General features: G+C 43.6%; 1 protein-coding gene across 1 annotated transcript in view; it reads right to left on the minus strand.

The window, feature by feature from the left end:
- ARHGAP6 (Rho GTPase activating protein 6) overlaps window positions 1-16,585 on the minus strand; it is a 319,928-nt gene extending 303,343 nt beyond the window's left edge. Inside the window, exon 1 of the mRNA XM_071748050.1 lies at window positions 16,046-16,585. Coding sequence (XP_071604151.1) covers window positions 16,046-16,525 — 480 coding nt within the window. The 5' untranslated portion in view covers window positions 16,526-16,585. The remainder of the gene's footprint in view (window positions 1-16,045) is intronic.
- Between the last annotated feature and the right edge of the window lie 3,255 nt (window positions 16,586-19,840).

Below are 19,840 nucleotides of genomic sequence, written 5' to 3' on the forward strand. Positions count from 1 at the left end.
AATATTTGTTCACTGAGGCCATTAAATACCACAAAGCACTCTCTGTACAATTCCTAGTGCAACTGCATTTATTTGTTGTCTCTGCTGTAAAATTGCTGGGAGAAAAAAAAAAAAAAAAAAAAGATCTCTTGCATTTTTACAAGATTTTGTATAGTGATGTCCTAACACAAAAATAGGGTACCAAGACACATGGCAGTGTAAAAATCACCTCTGCTACAGAAGGTCACCAGAAGTGCAGGGATGCCCACATTAATCCTCTGGATTCTGTGCGGATTTTCACGCTGTCGAATGCCCATTTCTGTCCCTCAAGACCCTACAGCAGGGAAGAAGCAACAGATACTCTTATCACTCAGCTTTACCATCTCATCCCTAATTTGGGCATAATTCCAGTTTAAACCAGTTATCTAACAGCTAAATATAATTTCTGTAGGCTGTGTAGTTGCCAGAAATAACTAATGCTGCATCTTCATCTCCCCATTAGGGAAACACCCAGCCGCACTTGCCAAATCCCACCCCACTGCCCTACTCAGTAGGGCCACATGGCCCAGGGACCTAACCCCCACAGAAGATGCTTCCCATGCTTCTGTGTGCATCAATTAGCCATCAAATCCACAGGCTCATCTGCAGCTCTGATTTTTTGAGCCTTATCCCTTCCTGGTGCTTCAGTGAGCCACCCCCAGGCAGCTTCTAGGGACTGGGCAATTGACTGCCTCCTGCTTCTGTCCCACACTTTGGGCGGAAGTCAAAAGATACTCTAAGAAGTATTTAAGCTGTGCATATAGTGAATAAAACATTCTTACAGGGTGGATGTAGCCCCAGCCATGGTGCAAGGGGGGGAAGAAGGTAAGGGGAAAAGTTTTTCTGAGTCACTGCAGCAAAATGTGCTGATGATCCTTTTCCAAGAAGGGTAACTGAATTTCTCCCTCAATGGTCTTGAGCACTTCCTGAACTCCTCTGGTTCAAATATTTCCTAAGAAGAAAAGCAAAACCAGAAAAAGTGTATTTCCAGAGTTATCCTAATACAAACCATGGGAAAAAAAAAAATCTTCACCTCCTCCATATTCAGTATTTTAGATCCTTTTCTACACAGCGATGTTGAGCCAGCGGAGCATAAATCACCAATTCCCCACTGAAGTAAAGGCAGAAGCCCTCAAGTTCTTTCCAGAGGCAAGCAACCTCAAACTATGTGATCTCACAACCACTGACACACCTCCTTGTTCTGGAAGATTCTCAGTAAAAGTCAACTGGTGGAGTTTGGTAGAGACACCTAATGCCATCTGAATTGAATTCAGCAGTCCTTGGTACAGTGGGATGTGCAACCATGGAGTTGCTGTGCTCTAATGAAAAGCAATTATTTCACTGACTCATCACACTGAGCATTCAAACACAGCTGAAGAACCCCAGTTCTACCCACTACAAACTTCACCCATCCTGCTTTACAGTGTCATCTCCAGGAAACCACATCTCACAGCTGGGAGATGTTTCCTGACAGAACAAACACAATAAAACCTTGACTTCTGAGAGAGGGACATTACCAAGAAACGATACATTTTACCTGATGCTTCTTTTCCTGGCCATGGAAACTTTGTGTAAGTAAAATAAAGATTTTTTTTTGTAACTTGGACACCAGATGTATTTAGTTTGTTATGAAATGGTTAGCATCTTTCCATGTGGCAATGCTTCATGGAAGAGAGATGCAAAAACAAAGAATATTTTCCATGCAAAAAATAAAATATCAAATACTATTTCCAAGTTTAGAAAGAACCAATATATGTGTTTACATGTATTTTTTTACAGTCAAAACATCTTGGCATAAATGTTATATAATTCCCCTGAAGTTCATAGCACCTCATCAACTACTTGCAGTTCAGCTCGCCTGGGCAACTACCCCACTTAGAATGTATGGTAATGTAGAGATGAAATTCATAATTTTCCTCCTCAGGAATTCAGTTCCAGGCTTCATTAAGGCTTGCTAAGAAAACCAGAGCATTTCATCAATGCACAAAATAATCTTGGCTAATAGGCCCCAGCAACTCAATCACTTATGCCAAAATATATCCAGTACATTGGGCACATCACAATGGCTATCCCAGTTCCATCTCCATCAATGCTCAGTGGTCACCAGATCTGTTCAGCTTTCCCATCCCTTCCTACTTGAATCTTTCCTGCCCTCCTCAGCAGGGTTTCTCAGTGTCTCTGCTTGCAAAGGCTGGAGTATAAAATAAAGAAAATAACCAAAACATGATCTTTGGATGTCACAGGAGGCCCCATTAAACTCCCCATATGCAGCTTGTTCTGTGCTCTCCATAACACAGCAGCTGCTTCTGCTGCACCCTCGTCCCCCGCCCTCAAGCTCAGAAGGAGACCCCTTGCCTTGCTCCTCTGGGCCTTTATCTCTGGCTCCAAGGAACATGCAAAGCAAACTGTCCTTTGATTTTCCTATTCCAGCCTCCCCTAGCCTTGGATTTTCTCTCAAGAGAGGTCAGCATGCAGGACCCTCTGTAGCCCCTCTGCTATCTATCTTTTACAGGAGTCTTCCTCACCCTCCTTGGGAGCGTCCCAACTAATTGTTCCCTTTTAGCTTTGCTTTGATTTGCCCCAGATGTTGCCAACTGTATTTCTACTTTCCCCTTGGCTTCCACTCCATCTGAGTCAGATTCAGCACAAGAAGAGCTCCTGCTCTCCTATAGATTCTTTGGTCCTATTTTATTTAAAGGGGCCAGTCACCCTCTAGCATAGCAATATAGTTATTTAATGTGAAGGAGTATATTTCCAAAACTGTAAGTAAGCCAGAAATAAACAATTCACTGCAGGAATATTCTTCTTTTCAGCTGTAATTCAAGTGACATCTTAAGCCTACCATCTTCAGCTCCAAAAAAAAAAAAAATATATGGCTAAATCTCACACCAAAGTGGAAATAGCCTGGCCTTGGTCCAAAAGAAGGGTCTTCATGAGCACTTAGCAAAGGTGTTCTCCCACCTGAGACAATAAGAGATTGTGCAGCCACCAGAGCTGTAATATATGGCCACACCACATCACACATCTCTATTTCTGAGGTTAAGCAGCTCCAGAATCACAGAATCATTTTGGTTGGAAAAGACCCTTAAGATCATAAGGTCCAACCACTAACCTAGCACTGTCAAGCCCACCACTAAACCATGCCCCTAACTATCACATCTACTTGTCTTTAAATACCTCCAAGGAAGGGTGACTTTACCACTTCCCTGGGCAGCCTGTTCCAATGCCTTCAGAAAAGGAATTTTTCCTCTTCAACCTGCCAAGCAAAGAGCACCTAATCTGTTCTCTACACCAGACATCCAGAGTCAGAAGACACCATGCAAAAGCAGGTGTTTGTGGAGAATGGACAATATGGATCATGAAGTATCAACCCCCTTCTCCTGCAGTGACACCTCACTGGCTCTGCTGGGGCTGCAGCCATCAGCAGCCTCTGGCATAGAGGAAGCAAGACAATATCCAACTTCCAGCCAGCTTGTCAGAGAGATTCCCAAACAACCAAGGCCTCAAACACTGTATCTAAACATCAGGGAGCTTTGTTTTCAGAAGATTCCCAGAGAGGAAACTCTGCTTGAAAAATGCAGCTCTGTATTAGAGCTCCCTGAGTGTCTCCTACAAGCCAGCTATCATGGGGACAGAAGGAGTCGCCAAAGAACAGCAGGTCTTCTTTTTTCAATTCTTGCGCTTATGCCAGATCCCACAGTCTGTGGAAATCACAATTTCAATTTACCATCAGAGTATCTATTTCTTTAATCCAGTAGCATTCAGCTTAAAGTTCACACTTTCGGAATTAAAACAATGCACTGATACAGCCTCAAAATATGTTTCCAAAAAAAACAAGCAGATATGCTGTTACAAGCTGAAAATCATAAATTATAAGAGAAGGCAAATATAATATAGCAAGTTGTACTAAAGCACACAGCAACCACCATAAAGCAAACACGAACTAGCATGAGGAGTATTTACAGAGACAACTTGGAAGTGTTTCTGAAATGAGAAACTGCTCAAGAAGACATGAGCCCTCTTTACTGCTAAAAAATGGTATTCAGTTGTGTGAAAGACTTCATCATTATAGACAGTTTCTTCTGGGAAGGAAGAGGAAAGGAAGGAGGCTCTAATTGCTCTAACAGAAAGCAGGGATATGAGAGATCTAGAATAAAATTTCAAAAACTAACAATCTAGGAGCTTGAAATTCATCTTCAAAAGCGAGTCGGGGCTTCAGAAAATCTCATTGCTAGAGACAACAGTGAGAAATATTCACAGAGAGCAAGACACCATGGCAGCCAGGAAGGACCACACACCGCTGGTCCAACACCAACCTCTCATCTTACCAAACTGCACCAGAGGTGGGAGCTTCTCTGAGGGCCAGGTGGCTCATCAGGCACGGAACGAAGCATGGAGCAGCCCCAGGACAGCACCTCAGGTGCAGCACTCCCAGCTGGAAACCAGAACATCACACAGCCAGTGAGATGGGACAGGGATGTGCAAGCAGGAGTCAAAGCTCTCCTTTTCCCAGCAGCGGTGGCACTTCAGTGGCAATCCTGTTTTCCAGCGCTAATGATGGTTTATTTCACTAATAATTTCTTATGCCGTTTCCGTCTTCTCCACTTCCTTATCTCTTTTTATTTGAACTACACAGCTGTAATCCAGTCACCTGTCTTCTCTTTTTACTTTCTTGTCCATTCAGGGTAAAAAGTAATTATCAGGACTGCAAAAGGCTATGAGTCCAAGTCATCGAGGCTTCTTTTCACTGTGAGTGAGATCCTTCTGGCAGCCCAATTTCACACTTGATGCTGGAGGCAACACCTGCTTGGCAAAACCTCTTCCACCTAATAGTAGACTTGCAAAATTTGTTTCTCAAGACCAAGGTGAAGAGATGCAGGAAATCAGATGTTGATCAACATACTCCAGAAGCTCAAAAAAACTCACTACTGCATTTTAAACAGCAGCAAATTATGCCTTGTGCTCCTTTTAAATAGCAGAGTGGAAGCATTTAGTTCAGCAAGCCAATTTGGTACCAGCTTTTTCTGGGCAGTGTGGCCCCATCTGCCTATTGCCGTTTAGTTTAGCTTTTACTTATCCCAGTTACATAACTGTGCCCTTAAGCTCCTAAGTTGCAAGGTCAGTATCAGGTTAAACTGTTGCTGTGTAATACAATATAGGCAAAGCCTGAACTCTCCTATTGCCACTCCTATTTTTCTGTATATCTGGTTGAATTCCCAACTCAAAGCTCAGCAGGAGATTTCCTTTCCTTCTTGCGCAACTCTTCATTTTTTCCCCTCCTTCTTCCATTTCTGTCACAGATTATTTTAACTTTTACAATACTCTCAGGAAGATGACAAAAAATAGAAAAGCTAAATGGACAGAAATATTTTATACCATTATTTTATTACAGGCCAGTGCCTGGAAGAAGAGGTGGTTTAGGCAGCACATGATACAGCCTGTTGTGAGCACACTGAACTGCCATGAAATGGGGCAGGAAAAGACAACGGTGTTTTGCCAAATACTCAATATTTCTAAACCCAGAGTTAAATAAACCACAAAAGCAAACTGAACTCAACTTCAGAGCAGGTTTGTTTCCATAGAAGGCTGTCCTGAAGGTAAACACCTTACAGGCCCTGGGCTGCTTATTGCTGGACTATGCAGACAGGCTTGGTTAAACGAAGAAAAACCTACCTGGCAAGTACTTACTAAAACTTCTCTGCCAAATCATTCAAGTTCCACTATAGCACTGTCAAACTGTCTCTGCAAAACTCTTGTATTTAAGAAGGGTTTGTTTAGGGCTTTTTCAAAATTTTAGTGATATCTTTAAAACAATCACCTTGGCTTTCTTCACATTTCTGAAACACCAGAGCAGTAGCACAGCAACAGCTTTGAAGAACAATGCAATGAAAGAAATCACTCTTCTCTCCTGCTTGTTTCAGGCTTGATATTGGAGAGCACCATACTTCCAGCAGTAACTCATCAACTTACTCTCAAAAATTATATTGTAGCAAAGGGAAGAGGTAGGAGATTTTATTTCGCTATAGAAAAAAATAATAATCAAAGAGTCACAGAATCACAGGAAAAAAAATGGTTTAGGAGGGATCTCTGGAGGTCATCTGGTCCAGTCTCCTGCTCAAAGTAGGAAGCTTAAAAATTTGATTGGGTTCCTTGGGGGCCTGCCCTGTAAAGAGTTGAAAATTTCCAAGGACAGAGATTCCAGAGACTCTCTGGGCAACCCATTTCAATACTTAATCACTCCTGTGAATGGCTATGGGTTTTTTTCCTTAGATCTAGTAAAAATTTCTCTTGCTGCAACTTCTGACTGTCACTGTGCAACTCTGAGAACACCCAGGTCCATCTTCTCCTTAGCAATACCCATCTGGGTAAGTAAGTGTGGATTTACAACACACACACACACATACACCCACCCTTATTCTTCTCCAAGCTGAAATAAAACTCAGCCTTTCCTTGTGCATTAAGTGCTCTCATCCCATCTTAACTGTCTTGTTGGCCCTTCACTTTACTTGCTACAGCACGTCAGCATCTCCCTTGGACAAGGTGTGGACTCACAAGGGCTAAGTCACTTCCCCTGGCCTGCCAGTTACCTTTTTCCTCATACCACCCAGTATGCAAGCATCCTGTCCTCCACATTATGTACCTTCCACCACTGACTAACTTGTCTACTTAGTTTTCCTTGGGTCCATGTGGGACAGTGTAATTTAGCTGTATTTGGGCCAAGAAACAGGTGGAAAACAGGTGGAAAGCTCTGTTACATAGTTCAAGAAATAAAAGCATGCTCATCTGTTAATTCATTCTGCCTCTGTTGAGGAGAGGCTTATGAAACAGAAAGGTCTTTACCTGACCCTTTATGGAGCATGGAAAATGGTATTTGCTCAAGTCTCAAACAGAGAAAAGGGGCAAGAAGCATTTTCTACAGTGCACCAGAGATTTTTCAAATATGCAAACCCACCAATATAAATCTTACCAATTATTCTCCTAAGAAGTTGCTCTAAAACTCTTCATGCAGGTTGACAGGTTCATTGCTATTACATCAGTAATGCCTTCAGTGCCTGCAGAATTAAGGCACATTTTCCCTTAAAAACAAGTAAAACTTCTAATTGCAATTACCTAAGGAATTTGGCCACAAAATTCTCCCAGCTGGCTGCGGTTTGATGCACACTCCCTGGTGAAGTCCACTTTGTATATTGTTTGCAATTATGCTGTCCCTTTCTAAAGACACATGAGACATGTCCCCATGGCACGTTACTACAAGAGCTGTCACTAGATGCAGTGACACAAACATATGCTTGAGAAGCAGTAGTGAAGCAATGAGCAAAAGGCACACCATATTTTGTCAGCAGGAATGTTATGAAATAGCCACAAGAAAACACAACCATCTTTTTCTAATTAAAAGTAGAGTAGATAAGGTCTTACTTTGGAGCATGAAAATGTATTCTATCCCAGTCTCTCTTTCCCCACCACCCCTTTCAAATAACAGCCTGCCCTGTCATCCACATTAAATTAACAACCAAACATAGTTGACTTCCAAGCAGGATGTTACAAAGATTTAGCCTTCCTGTGTACACACATACACTTACAACTGAAATTGGGGTAATGAGACTGAAGTTACAATATTGCCCAGAATCCTTTTAAATTCAAGAGCAGGAAAAAGAGAAGATGGATTTCTCTATGATTTAAGAAGGATAGATATGATATATACAACCAAAACAACAAAATCTGAGAAGTTATGGCAGATGTGTTAATCCACATTCCTCAGCTTCAAATTCTCCCATTTCACACAAGTGTCAGCTTGTCCCAGAGCTTGACAGAACTGTATGAAGAAACAATTGCATATATTCTAAAAACAAGATGGTGAGATCTCCTGGACAGTTTGTCCAAAGACTCCATTGTGCCTAAAGTCTAATGGGAATACAGTTCCAAAAGGTTTATTCAATAAATTAAAAGAAATACCTCCTACGGGAAGCAAAAGACATAACAGAATGAAAAACATTTCCTGTAGGAGGAATATTTTTAGACGTTGAGAGAGAAGCATATGAAAACTTAACAGAGCTCTGCCAACTGGTTTCTCACCACATTACTCTCAGTAGGGTGCAACTCAACTGAAATTACCCTTTCAAGAAAAAAGGAAAAGACAGTGCTCTAAAAACATCTTGCTGTATTACAACAGTGGCAGAAAACAAAGGGATAAAGAAAATAAAACCTGAAAATAGCAATGGAAAAATTGTATGAGTCTTCCTCTTCCAAAATCAGTTCTGGATGTTCAGTGGAGGTACTGTCCCTTCACTGAAAATCAAAGCCAAGAAGCCAGTCCTATAGAGAAGCCTGACTCTGAGGCACTGCAAAAGTAATCTTAATCACACTATAAAAAAAAAATAACATTTTATTTTTTAGCTAGGTCTGTATCATACTCTGTACTTTGCTGAAAATCATTCTGTCCATTTATGAGGCAAACCCTTTACGAAAACAAAAAGATTCATTAACATTTGACTTGGCCAGTCCAAATAATAAGCTACAGCTACAGTAAAGCAGCACTTTCTTTGTAGAAACATCAAGTGATGAAAGCAAGAAAAAGACATTCTCTTCCTTTTTAATGTTCAATGTGAAGGATAACTGAAGATATACAAACAAGGACAACTAGAAATTGATAAAAGACAAGCTCAACCTGAAAATTTTGAGTGCATGAAACAGGAACTCGCCTCATAAATGAAGAGGGGAGACAAGAGAAAAGCAAGATCCACCCAGTGTCCCAACAGCTTCTCAGCACCCATAATGAAAGTTCCTGCATGGGACTGAGCACTCCTCTGCAAACTTGCTAAGTGCCATGCTCAAATATATATATATATATATATATATATATATATATTTAGCCTATGTCAAGAGTCCTCATGGAGAAATACTGTAAATCAGAAGGTCTCAGAAGGTCTTTGCTTTGAGAGGACACAGACAGAGCAAATAAGAAGATCCAGAAAAGACAGTTGTAGTTTCACAACTTGGGAGGCCGATGCAAGCTGTTCTCATGGCCAAAACTGTGAGGATGATGAGCCAGGGATTAGAGTTTTAGGGTGGGAAACTGGTGTTTGTATTTACAGGCCAGAGACACAGTACCTAACCTACTTAGCTCCAAAAACATGAACATGTGGTACCAAACATCTGGTTCTAGTATGACAATGTGGTGAGCGTCAAGCACTGGAATCTCATCAAATCCTTCAAAACCACTCTTAACTCTCCCAGGGACTGATAACTCCTTGCTGAAAACTGGAGTGAAACAGGCACATAACTTGAAATAGACAGTCTGTACACATCTAGGAAAAACTGAAACTCAACCAGAAACCCACACATACGTTTCCATTTAAACGTATTGTTGCTACGTGATAAGACTAGAAGAAAAATCATAAAAATTACTTTAAACAAACATAGTTTAAAAATCTACACCACAAAAAAAAGACACAAAAGTTTTAAAGAGAGGTGAAAGAAGTGAAATTCCTAGGACTAAATGATAACTAAATGCTTTGCTTCTTACCTGATACTCTGCTTTAACTAGTAATATTTACCCACCAAAAGTAAAGGGGACACTTCAGTACTCTGTCAGATTGAAGTCTGAGAGCTCAATACCTTGTAAAATTGGATGATGAGTAACAAAGTCCAAACTCTATTGAAGTCTGAAACTCGCCCTTACCTCCATATTGCTCCCTTTCCAGTTTCCTTAAGCCTCTTCCACCATCCAAACATCTGCTCCAGTTCGGAAACAGTGTAACCCACAATGTACAGATGCTATATTTTAATACATCAGCTTAATTCCAGTGGCCCTTACATTCTTAAACACCATGCCACATAGACAGAAAATCAACTACAAACAGCATTTCATCATGTTTAGTGAGACTAAGACAGTGTTGCCACTACAAACTTCATTTCAATTGCTTTTTTACATTAAGATTTCAACTCTGCAGTTCCGAAACAGTTCTGATCTAGTTACTACTATACCAGCATGAGTGTTCACCCCAATTCAGAACTCATGGCTGGTTTCCATTATGATACTTACATCTGGAAGGAAAAATAAATGCACTTATTACCTATATGCTTATACAGCCACAAAACCACAGAAGAATGACTCTTAAAAAGTTCCCCACCTGCAAGTTATCCTAGCTGAAGTTCATGTCATACAAGAGAGTCTGCAAAGCTAAATGTGCCACAACTCCACCGAGTAGTCAAGACAAAAGTCTGGGCTGTCGATACTTTAGAGGCCGCTCAGATTTACTTTTCAGTCTCATTTCTATTATTTTCACAAGTTCCCTTACCAGTAGTTAAGCAATGCACGCTCAAGGAGAATTCTGTCTGTCCCAGCTGTCAGCTCCTGTATTTCCACCAAATGTTTTCAGGCGTAATTTAGTTGGGAAAGAGTGCATTTGCCAAATTCAGAAATTTTGAATATATTTACTTATTTTCAATGGCATTCCTCTTCATAAGAAACCCACAACATTTCTGCCCAACAAAGATTGCAAGTATAGAATTCCTACAGCACTGACAGGGACAGAATTAGGCTGAAACTAATCTGTCCATCTGGTGTTGTAGGGTGCTGTATGGAGGAAAATAAAGCAGAACAGTTCAGTGGTAAACATCAACACACCAAGTTTTTTACTTTAAAAAATTTAAACCTTCCAAAATATGATTCTCATGTATCCCAATTAAAACTTCCCTATCAAAGGCAAAAACTTAAGTTAGTAATTTTGAGGATGAAGGGGTATCTTTTTTTTTTAAAGTCTGGAGGAAGAGCAGAAAAACAAGGTGACAAAAAGTCATTTAAACACACTAGATCTCCATTTTGTTCTCTGGACAGTAGTTGGCACTCCACACATGAATTCCTTTAACCTGTCTTCCACCATTATACAGAAAAATGTCTGGATGAGATAATCAAAGTGCTTAAGTTCATCAGAAACTGATCTCACACTTCAGATATATATCACTCAGAGATTATTATGAGGGGGGAAAAAAAACCCCAAACAAAAAAGCCAGGTAGTGTTGATGGTAATTTAATCCATTCCCTGTGATTTCTTCCCAAATTTTCCAGCAACTGGAGAAACAATTTCAGAGCGTCTCGTCATTAACAAGCATCTCAGTAAACACAGGTAAATGCAGAAGCAATGAAGTCAAGCTCATGAGGCCATGAGCACAGTGAAGACAAAGCTTTTAAGACAGTGGCAACCAGAGAGCAGTAAATATGACCTTGTCACGAGAGATGAAGTGCTGGGGAGGCACTCCATTAAAATAGCTGCATGTATAGTGTTGAATTCCTAATGAATAGGAGAAAAGGAGAAAACTGCCTTTTTTCTCCCCACTCTGTGAGTAACCTACAAGTTCCAGAATATGCATCACTCATTGCTCATGAGTTGAAGAGAGGAAGGAAAAAGAAACAAAAGCTCTTCGTCCTCCATGTTTACAATGAACAAGTTCTGCTCTGGTGAACTTGGTGAGGTAATCAGTCCTTTCTCTCTTCAGAACAACTTGTCCCACTAAACTCAAAGCAAAATACTCATTTGAAGCACCCAACGATATCTATATGGGAATATGACCTCTGGGTTTGCCCACTTTTTAAGAATTTTGCTTTGCTCTTGTTCTCTAGAAGTCTTTTTCATGTATGTCCTACCATCAGCATGGTTTTGAAGCAAGCACTGGCTGAAAAAAAAATTTAAAAAAAAATGAAAAACAATTTTCAAAAAATTTTAAAAAAAATGTAGAAAGAAGTAAGATAGCCATTCAGAGCAACTTGGAAAAATGAGGTTAAAATTAATATGAAAAAAAACAAACAAACAGTGGTATTCAGAGGGAAACTTTGGCAAGCAGGAACACGTAGAAAGAGGGAATGTGGGACTGCCTTCCCAGTGGATTTAAACACTAAAAGTACCAAGCAAGTGAATTCACAGAAGCTGACCTCCCAAGGCAACTATTAGCTGAAACTGGTGTTGTGAGCATTCACTGCTTCTGACAGCCATGCCCCAAATTATCACTCCATATGTCTCAAACAGAAGTTACGAATCAACTTGGCTAAACTCATGCTGTTGTGATACTGCAGATGAGTACCTCCAGCATCCTTGCAGCTAACCACAGCTTGGCTGGCCAGCAGCTCAGGGGACACCAGGATGACTCCTGGATTCTCCTCCAAAACCTGGTGAAGAACAGGGGTGACCTTCACTCCAGCACCATGGGCAGCCCCTCGTCCCCCTGCACTTGACAGGAAGCCTTCCTGGGGGAGCAGGAAGGTTGATTGCAGGCTGCACCAGGAGGAAGAAGCAAGGAAGGGCTGAGACAACAGCTCACAGGACCCCTTATGGTGCTGAGGAGCAAGTTACAAACTCATGATGATGCATCCTGCTTCCCATAGGCCAGGCACGTAAGAGGGAAAGATGCAGATGTTAGGCTACAGAAAACTTCTTCCCCAAAAAAGGACACTTAGCTGGAGAGATGTTAAATTAGTCAGTAACACATGATAGCAAAATAATCAGGCCATATAAATGTAAGTATGTAGATTTGGTTTGTCACAATAAAGAGGATACCCAGATACATTCACAGATTTGCCATATTCATTGTACACATGCTGCAGCTTTCCCATTGCTGTCCATAAAACAGAAAAATAAGCAGAAGAATTAGCACTACCTGGGACTTCAGACAAAGCTGTTCATTTTGAGCTATTTCAGACTTTTCATGGCAAACAAATTCCAGTCAGTCACTTTAAAACACTTGCATCCTTAACATGTACAGGACTACTCACATATTTAAGGATAAATGTATGACCAAACATTGGCAGATTCAAGGCATTAATATACCTCTACGTATTTTTACCACCTTTTTCCATTATATTTATTTTACTCAGAGTCATTTGACCTTATGAAACACTTAATGAAAGCACAATAGTCAGAGAAGACTTAATTTTGTAAGCAAAAGTTACTTCAAGGAAAATGGCTTAGAAGGACAGCTGAGATCTGATGAGAACTGAGGATGAAAGTTGTTTTCCTGTGTTAAAAATCCCCCTCACCTTTGCCCCATTGAAACCACTGGCAATGTTGTCACTGATGTCCACAGACCCAGGAACCCAGGCTTTTTTTATTTAAGCAGCATATACATGAGCAGATATCAGAAAGTGGAAAGAATGCTCGTCAGTGAAGTAAAGTTCTACTAAGAATAATCTTTAAAACTGTCAAATATTCTTTATTCAAATTAAAATATTCCTGTGAATAATCTTGTGACTCTCTAGCATGAACCAGATCACCTAGGAGTTAGAGACACCTTTGTCACATGATGATTCACATCCAAAAACCAATGGTTCCAAAAATGTAGGCTTAACACCTTTATTTGTGTAGAGCCTTCAGACTTGACCTGCTGCTGAAACTGGAAATCCCCTGTGCACTCTGGCATTTCATTAAAAATAATTTATGAATGTCTGTGTGAAGGCTGCTGCAGCCTTCCTGTCACTGGGCCAGTAGATAGGGTTGCAATATAAAATCCTGAAGTCAAAGGACTACAATTAGAATAAAGGTAAACCAAACACTCCGTCCTTCTCCTGACCTCCTTTCAAAGCTATTACAGACACTTTGGCCTCCTACACAGAAATCACAGATCAGCTGCTAAGGGAGCACTTGCTGCAGGCTTTAAAATCTGAAAACAGAGGGACAGATGCTCCCAGCCCTGCAGCTCCCAGCCCAAGGCACCAGGCTGCCCCAGGGCAGGATTCACACAGATCTCACACCAGCGCCTGCTCCATCTTCACCACCTCCCTCTAGACCCCACCACACAGATCCAGCTTGGGATGGGTGAAGAAGGTTCTGCTCAGAAGTTATGATTTTGGGAGGGTTGTGAAGAGAAAATCTCCATGGTATTTTTACTTTTCTTTACTGCTTTAGAGATTAAGAAGAAAATCATTCCCACATATAGCTCCTAAAATACTATTTTTAGTGGATAATCATGCTGCTTGCACAGTGGGTTTTAGAGAAATAATTTTTTTAAAAAAAGTGCAATTATACTGAAGATATTGGAATGAAGGTAAAAAAGCCAAGTTCTGTAATGAGTATCTCTATTCCTGAGCTAACAGGATGAAAATTTTAAAATACTTAGACCAAAACCTCCCATGCTCATTGTTGACCTGCAGTCATCTATTCAATTGTCTTCTACAGCTCAGTAGAATCATGTTTCATTTTTCAAGGTGAAAAAACCTAAACTAAGGATTTCCTATTGGGAATGCAATAATACGGATAACAGGACCTGTTAATTTACAATATCATAAATATTTGCTTTTCACCCCATAAAATGTGGGTTTTTTCATCTCTCAAGCACACTTGCTTTGCCACACCTAGGGTGAACCCCCAGAGACAGAGCATCCTTCACTTCCTAAAACCTGAACAAGCCTTTTTCCAACAAATACTAAATAGGGAGGAAATAACTACATCCTTTGTGAACAATGCTATTTTATGATAAATCCAAAACAAATGACCATTAGCATGCACACCTGCAGTCAGAGGTAGAACGTGCTCAAAATTATGTATGTGCAAACTGTAAGTGGGTAAGCAGCCAACTCACCCTTATTAAAGGTCATCTAAAGGTCACTACCTGCTATCTTACTGGACGTGATTTTCGTCACTGACATTGCAGCTCCCACAAAGTTATTTGAAACCATAACTTTTTAATGTCCTTAAAATTCAAGCATCAAGATGAAACACTGCCAAGAGTGACTTCCAGGAAAAAAAAAAAAAAAAAAAAAAAAAAAAGCAGTGCTTAATAATAATTCATTTTTGAAAGCTGCTAAAAATCTTCTCTGCCTCTTCCAACTCTAGCCAGCATCAGTGATGCCCAAAGTCACCACCCAGGTGCTGACACTCAGTATCTGGCATCTGTCTGTCCCAGTCAGTAGATGTTGACAGCTTTTATACCCCAAGTTAACAGGAGGATGAGGGGGCTCGTTTAGAGGTGAGAGGCAGTCTGCCTTTGACCATAAAAAACCAGTTTTGGCAATCTTGTGTCGTTACAGTGCCCAGTTTGGCTTTGGATTCCAGATTGCTATGTGACAATATTCATGGACTCCTCAATCCCCCTGAAAGAATGAGGCTGGTTTGGGTTTTTTTTTCCCTAGATCTAATTAGTAATGACTTTTTAGAATAAATATGTCTTTAAAAAAAAGTGAAATAAAAGGAAAACACTGCCTTCCAACCCCAACCCAAACACTCCGGGAGGTACATCTAAACAGTAAAGAAGCAAACCTCATTGCTACATCACTTCAAACAAAAACTTTCCTCATCTCCCGCTACAAAGGGCTGTGCAGAACCAACTCACCGAGCAATCACAATCAAGAAACAATACCAGATTCTTGGAATACGTTTATCCACATGGTATGATATCTGCAGCCCAAGATCGACCAAATCCAAGTTAAACGAATAAATATTTGCATTTGCAAAGTAGGATTTGTCTTGGAATACAATCTCTCCTCATGTGGTTTTGACACATGTGCGTTGTCAAATAAATCACAGCTCGCTGGGTGTGCACATTAAAAATAATTTGTCTATCTTGTTAGAAACCATCGCATAGTTCAGTTTACGAGGTGTGAAAATAGGAGGGGAAAGTTTTACATGCCTGGGACAACTAGATGGAGCATGTCGAGGGAACGTCAAACGCCACCGCCCACCCCCGCCAACGCCGCGGATCCCCGCGCCCGGCGCGAACACCCTCGTCCGTTTCCCACGGTGGCCCCGAAAGCAGCCGCCGCCCGGGGGATGCCCGGCCCTCCCGCGCACCCACCACCGAGGGGAAGGAGGAGGAGGAGGTGGCTTCGCAGGGCCGCCCCGTCTCTGCCACCGACAGCTACGGGGCTCCCAGGGGCCTCTTCATCCCGTCTACCGGCGCTACGGGGATCCGAGGTGCCGCCTCATCCCGGCCACCGGCAGCCACGGAACTCCCAAAGGCTGCCCCGCCGGGTGTCGACGGCGTGGGCCGGGGGCGAGGGCGGCCCGGCGGGGGCCAGTCCCCCGGGGGCGGGCGGGCCTACCTCGGATTTCCACACGACGTAGGCGGCGGGGCGAGGCCCGGGCGGCGAGGGCTGCCCCTTCCTCTGCTGCAGCCAGCGCCGGGGCGAGGAGAAGATGCTGTTGGCGGGGCCGGCGGGGCCGCTCAGCGCCGAGGCCGAGGGGCTGCGGGCCAGGAAGGGCAGCTCCCAGCCGGGGCTCCGCTTCCCGCGGGGGCTCTCTTCGTCGAAGACGGCGCTGCCCGGCGGCGACCGCTCCAGCGGGGTGCTAGGGGTGGAGAAAGAGGCGCCGTGGGGCGTTGGGGCGCCCCGAGGGTCGCGGCGCTCCCCAAGGGGGCTGCCAGCGGCCCGCGCCCGCGGCGCCCGGCTCCCGTCCTCCCGTCCTCCGCCGATGATGGCGGGGTCCAGGCTACGCGTCTGGCGGAGCCTCCGCTTGGAGAGGCTCTTGGCGGCTGCAGGGGAGGAGCAGGAGAAGACGCTGCTCAACAGGCTCTGCGCCGACATCGCGGCGGCCGCTGTCCGGGCACGGCGGGGGCGGCCGGGGGTCCTGATCTACTGCTGCCTCTGCCTCCGGCCCCTTCCGCGGAGGGGCTGAACGAGGCGGCTCTCGGGGAGCACCCCGCACCGGGGCTCAGCCCCCGGCAGCGCGGCCCGACGGCAGCACCGAGGGACTCATGGCGGCGTTCGCCGCTGGGGCTGCTCCGGGGCTGCCGCTGCCGCGGTCACTTTGCTGTGAGGGAAGGAGAGAAAAAAAAAAAAAAAAAAAAAAAAAGTTACGAGAGAAAAGGGGAGGGAAGGAGGCAGCAACGGAGCTTTTATCTCGGCTCGCCGCAGCCTACCAGAGTCACTCCCCTGTCGGCCGCGATGCGCACGGGAGCAGCTCGCCGCACTCCCCCCAAGTCCACCCCCACACCCAACCTTCCACCCTGTCGGGTGCCCAAAGCGGGGAGAGTCCGACCCCATGCAGCTCGCAGCCCGGTGCCGCCGTGGGCGCCCACGTCGGGGTCACGGCAGCCGGCAGCCCCTCCGGGCTCAGTGGGCACCGGGGCCGCGGCTGCCGGGCACTGTCCCGGACGGCCCCGACGGGGCGCTGCGGCCGCGCTGGCACTGCGTGGTTGCGTTTTGGGGAGGGGTCGAGTAGCCAGGGACAGTTGTTTTTCGGAGCGATCGTTCCGGAGGCACAGCCGGGGGAAGCACTGCTGAGTCCAGCGGCGCATCGCCCTCCCGCCGGCGGCAGCTGGAAAAACTTGAAAATACAGGCGGGGTGTTCGCGGTGTACAACACACGTCTGTAGCGCTACCAGCACCAGGTCTTCAGGGGGGCTCGATCAGCAGTTTTGTTCTCGACCAAGCTTCTCTCTCCATCCTGGGCCAGTTTGAGAAGATGGTTTTACGGGTTCAACCTCAAAAAACAGCGGAAGGCACACTCTGCTGCTCCAGTCTGTTAGTTTGTGCAGAACATGTGGACTCAAGGCAGGCATGGATAACTCAAGACCTGCAGCCATTCTTCTGGGTTGGTGAAAAAAAGGAGTGGGAACCAATGAAGCCAGGCTTCCTCTGAACTAGTAACTGAACTTACTCGATCTTCTGTAGTAACTCTGTCTTGTCTCTCTCAAAGCATAGGGAAGGCAACCTTTACCAGGAAAAAAAGAACAAACCTGGGAAAGCCAAAACCATGAAGAAACACAGAACAGAATGCAGGCAGAGGAAAGACACCATAGAGCAGGATCTAACTCCTGCCTGTCTCTCCCAACTGCCAACACTGAGTCTCCCTCAGGAGAAGCAGTTCAACAGCAATGCTTGTCAGCTTGGTTCTTCAGGCCCTGAAGTGATATTGATTTACTGTTTCAATTTCATTAAGCTGAAGCTGATAGTTTCATAGGTGAGTTCAGATCCTTAGTTCTGTTGCCAATGAGGAATACAGCCAATGCATTTTATGAGAGGAAAACCAAAACATACAAGCCAAAATCCTGTTTTGTTTCCAGACCAATATTTTTATTTATGGAGCAAATAGAAGATGCTGAAAGGCAACCAATCTTAGGGATCCCATGCAAGCCTTGAACATCTCTTGCCCCAGATGAAATCACAATCATTGATTCTACTGGGGCCTAAGCATCCTTCTCTTGACCAGAGAAACAACCAAAAAGTATTGCACACAACTCTTAAAATTCCTTAGGAAACTACTGTCTGTTTGGGGCAGAACAAACAAACAACACTCTTGAGTACAACATGAGGACCATTTTCTCCTCATGGTGCATTTTCTCTTCAAACCCTAGTGCAGGGATCTGTTCTCCCAGGTGTCCTGGAGCCTGTGCAGGTTAGTGATCTGTGGCAACATTTTCTAGTTTCATCAATAGAGGGAGCAGACAGTTGTCAGTTGTTGCCTTTGTGGCATTATTTAAGGTTCATAAAGAGAAACAGCAGGGTAGCCCATCCACTTTCAAAGAGAGGTGTTCTGGTTTTATGTAATGTTTCCAAATGTGATTTTTTTTTTTTTTTTTTTTTTTTTTTTTTTTTTTTTTTTTTTTGTCTGAAAAGGAGCTCCCCCGTCCCCTTATTGTAATAAACCATTCTGTTGCTTAATTCCAAACCCTGCTAGTTCCTCCACAGCTAAGGTTGCAGCTGTTTCTGTTTAAAGCTTCATTTTGCCTCCTCATTAATGCCTTCAATAAAACCTCACGCTTGAGACTAAAAAGAAGGTCTGAAGCATAAAAGAATGATCTGGGTTTGTTTCTGCCACTCTACGCCCATGCGGGCAACGGTTGAGAGAGAGACATGTCTGCAATACAGCTTTACAGTCACACTGCTCCAAGTATTCGCTTTGGTCCTCTACAGATGTACCACTGGAACATGAAAGGGTGGGAAGACATGAGGAAAAAAGGCAAGGGGGAAATTCAGAGCTGTAATCACATGCGGAGCAGAGAGGCAAACCATGCCTGCCTCAAAAATCCACTGAAAATGGTTCCTGCCATTCTCAGTAAGAAGCATTGCCCCCCGTGAAGAGGTGACATTCTTGGACACAGCCATCTGCCAGAAGAAAACTTCCAGGTGCAGACTCAGGTTTTTACACACCACACACACAGCCTGTGCAAGGAGATGGAAATAATCAGAGGAGTGCAATGTGAGGAGCATACGTCACCTGACAAGTAACCCCTCTGAATGAAATGGCAGCAAAGCATTCTCATTTCTGCCTACTTCAGCCCACTTATTATTACCACCCAGATGGTTTTGTCCATTGGAACCCTCATGAAAAATTCGAAGGTAGGTTTCCTGAGACAAAGACCTGGAAAATCACAGCTATGACTCTGTGAGAAAAGCCAGCATATGCTTAGAGGTGCTTCATGTAGACAACTTCACTACCTGTCTTTTCTGTTGTCTGTGTCTTTGGAGAAGAGCAGCAATGTAAGTGCTTACCAATTGGGTTTGAAGTTGTTGTTTATTCACTATGAATTGTGTTGTGAGACCTGGCAGCACCAGCCATGCATCTAGGCTTCAGGAGGAAGCAGGGCTCTGGTGGGCATTCTACCAGTGAGGAAGAAAATTACATCCATAGTCCCCAAGCCTTGGCACTAACCTCCAGTCAAAAGACGTCAGCAGTGTAGCCATATAAGCAGAGGAATAATGAGACAAGACGAGCTGATCCAATATTTATCATCTGTTTGTGTAATTGCTGCCCCTAAGGTTGCAATAGCAGTCAAGGAATTGGGCCGTCCTTCTTGGAGCTGGGAGTAGCAAGGTCAACAGTGGATGTGGTGACTGCTGTAGTCCTTTCCTAACAGTTTGCACTGTCATATTTTTTTACATATTTTTTTTTTAATCT

This window comes from Heliangelus exortis, chromosome 1, assembly GCF_036169615.1.
Source record: "Heliangelus exortis chromosome 1, bHelExo1.hap1, whole genome shotgun sequence".
Classification (NCBI taxonomy): Eukaryota; Metazoa; Chordata; class Aves; order Apodiformes; family Trochilidae; genus Heliangelus; species Heliangelus exortis.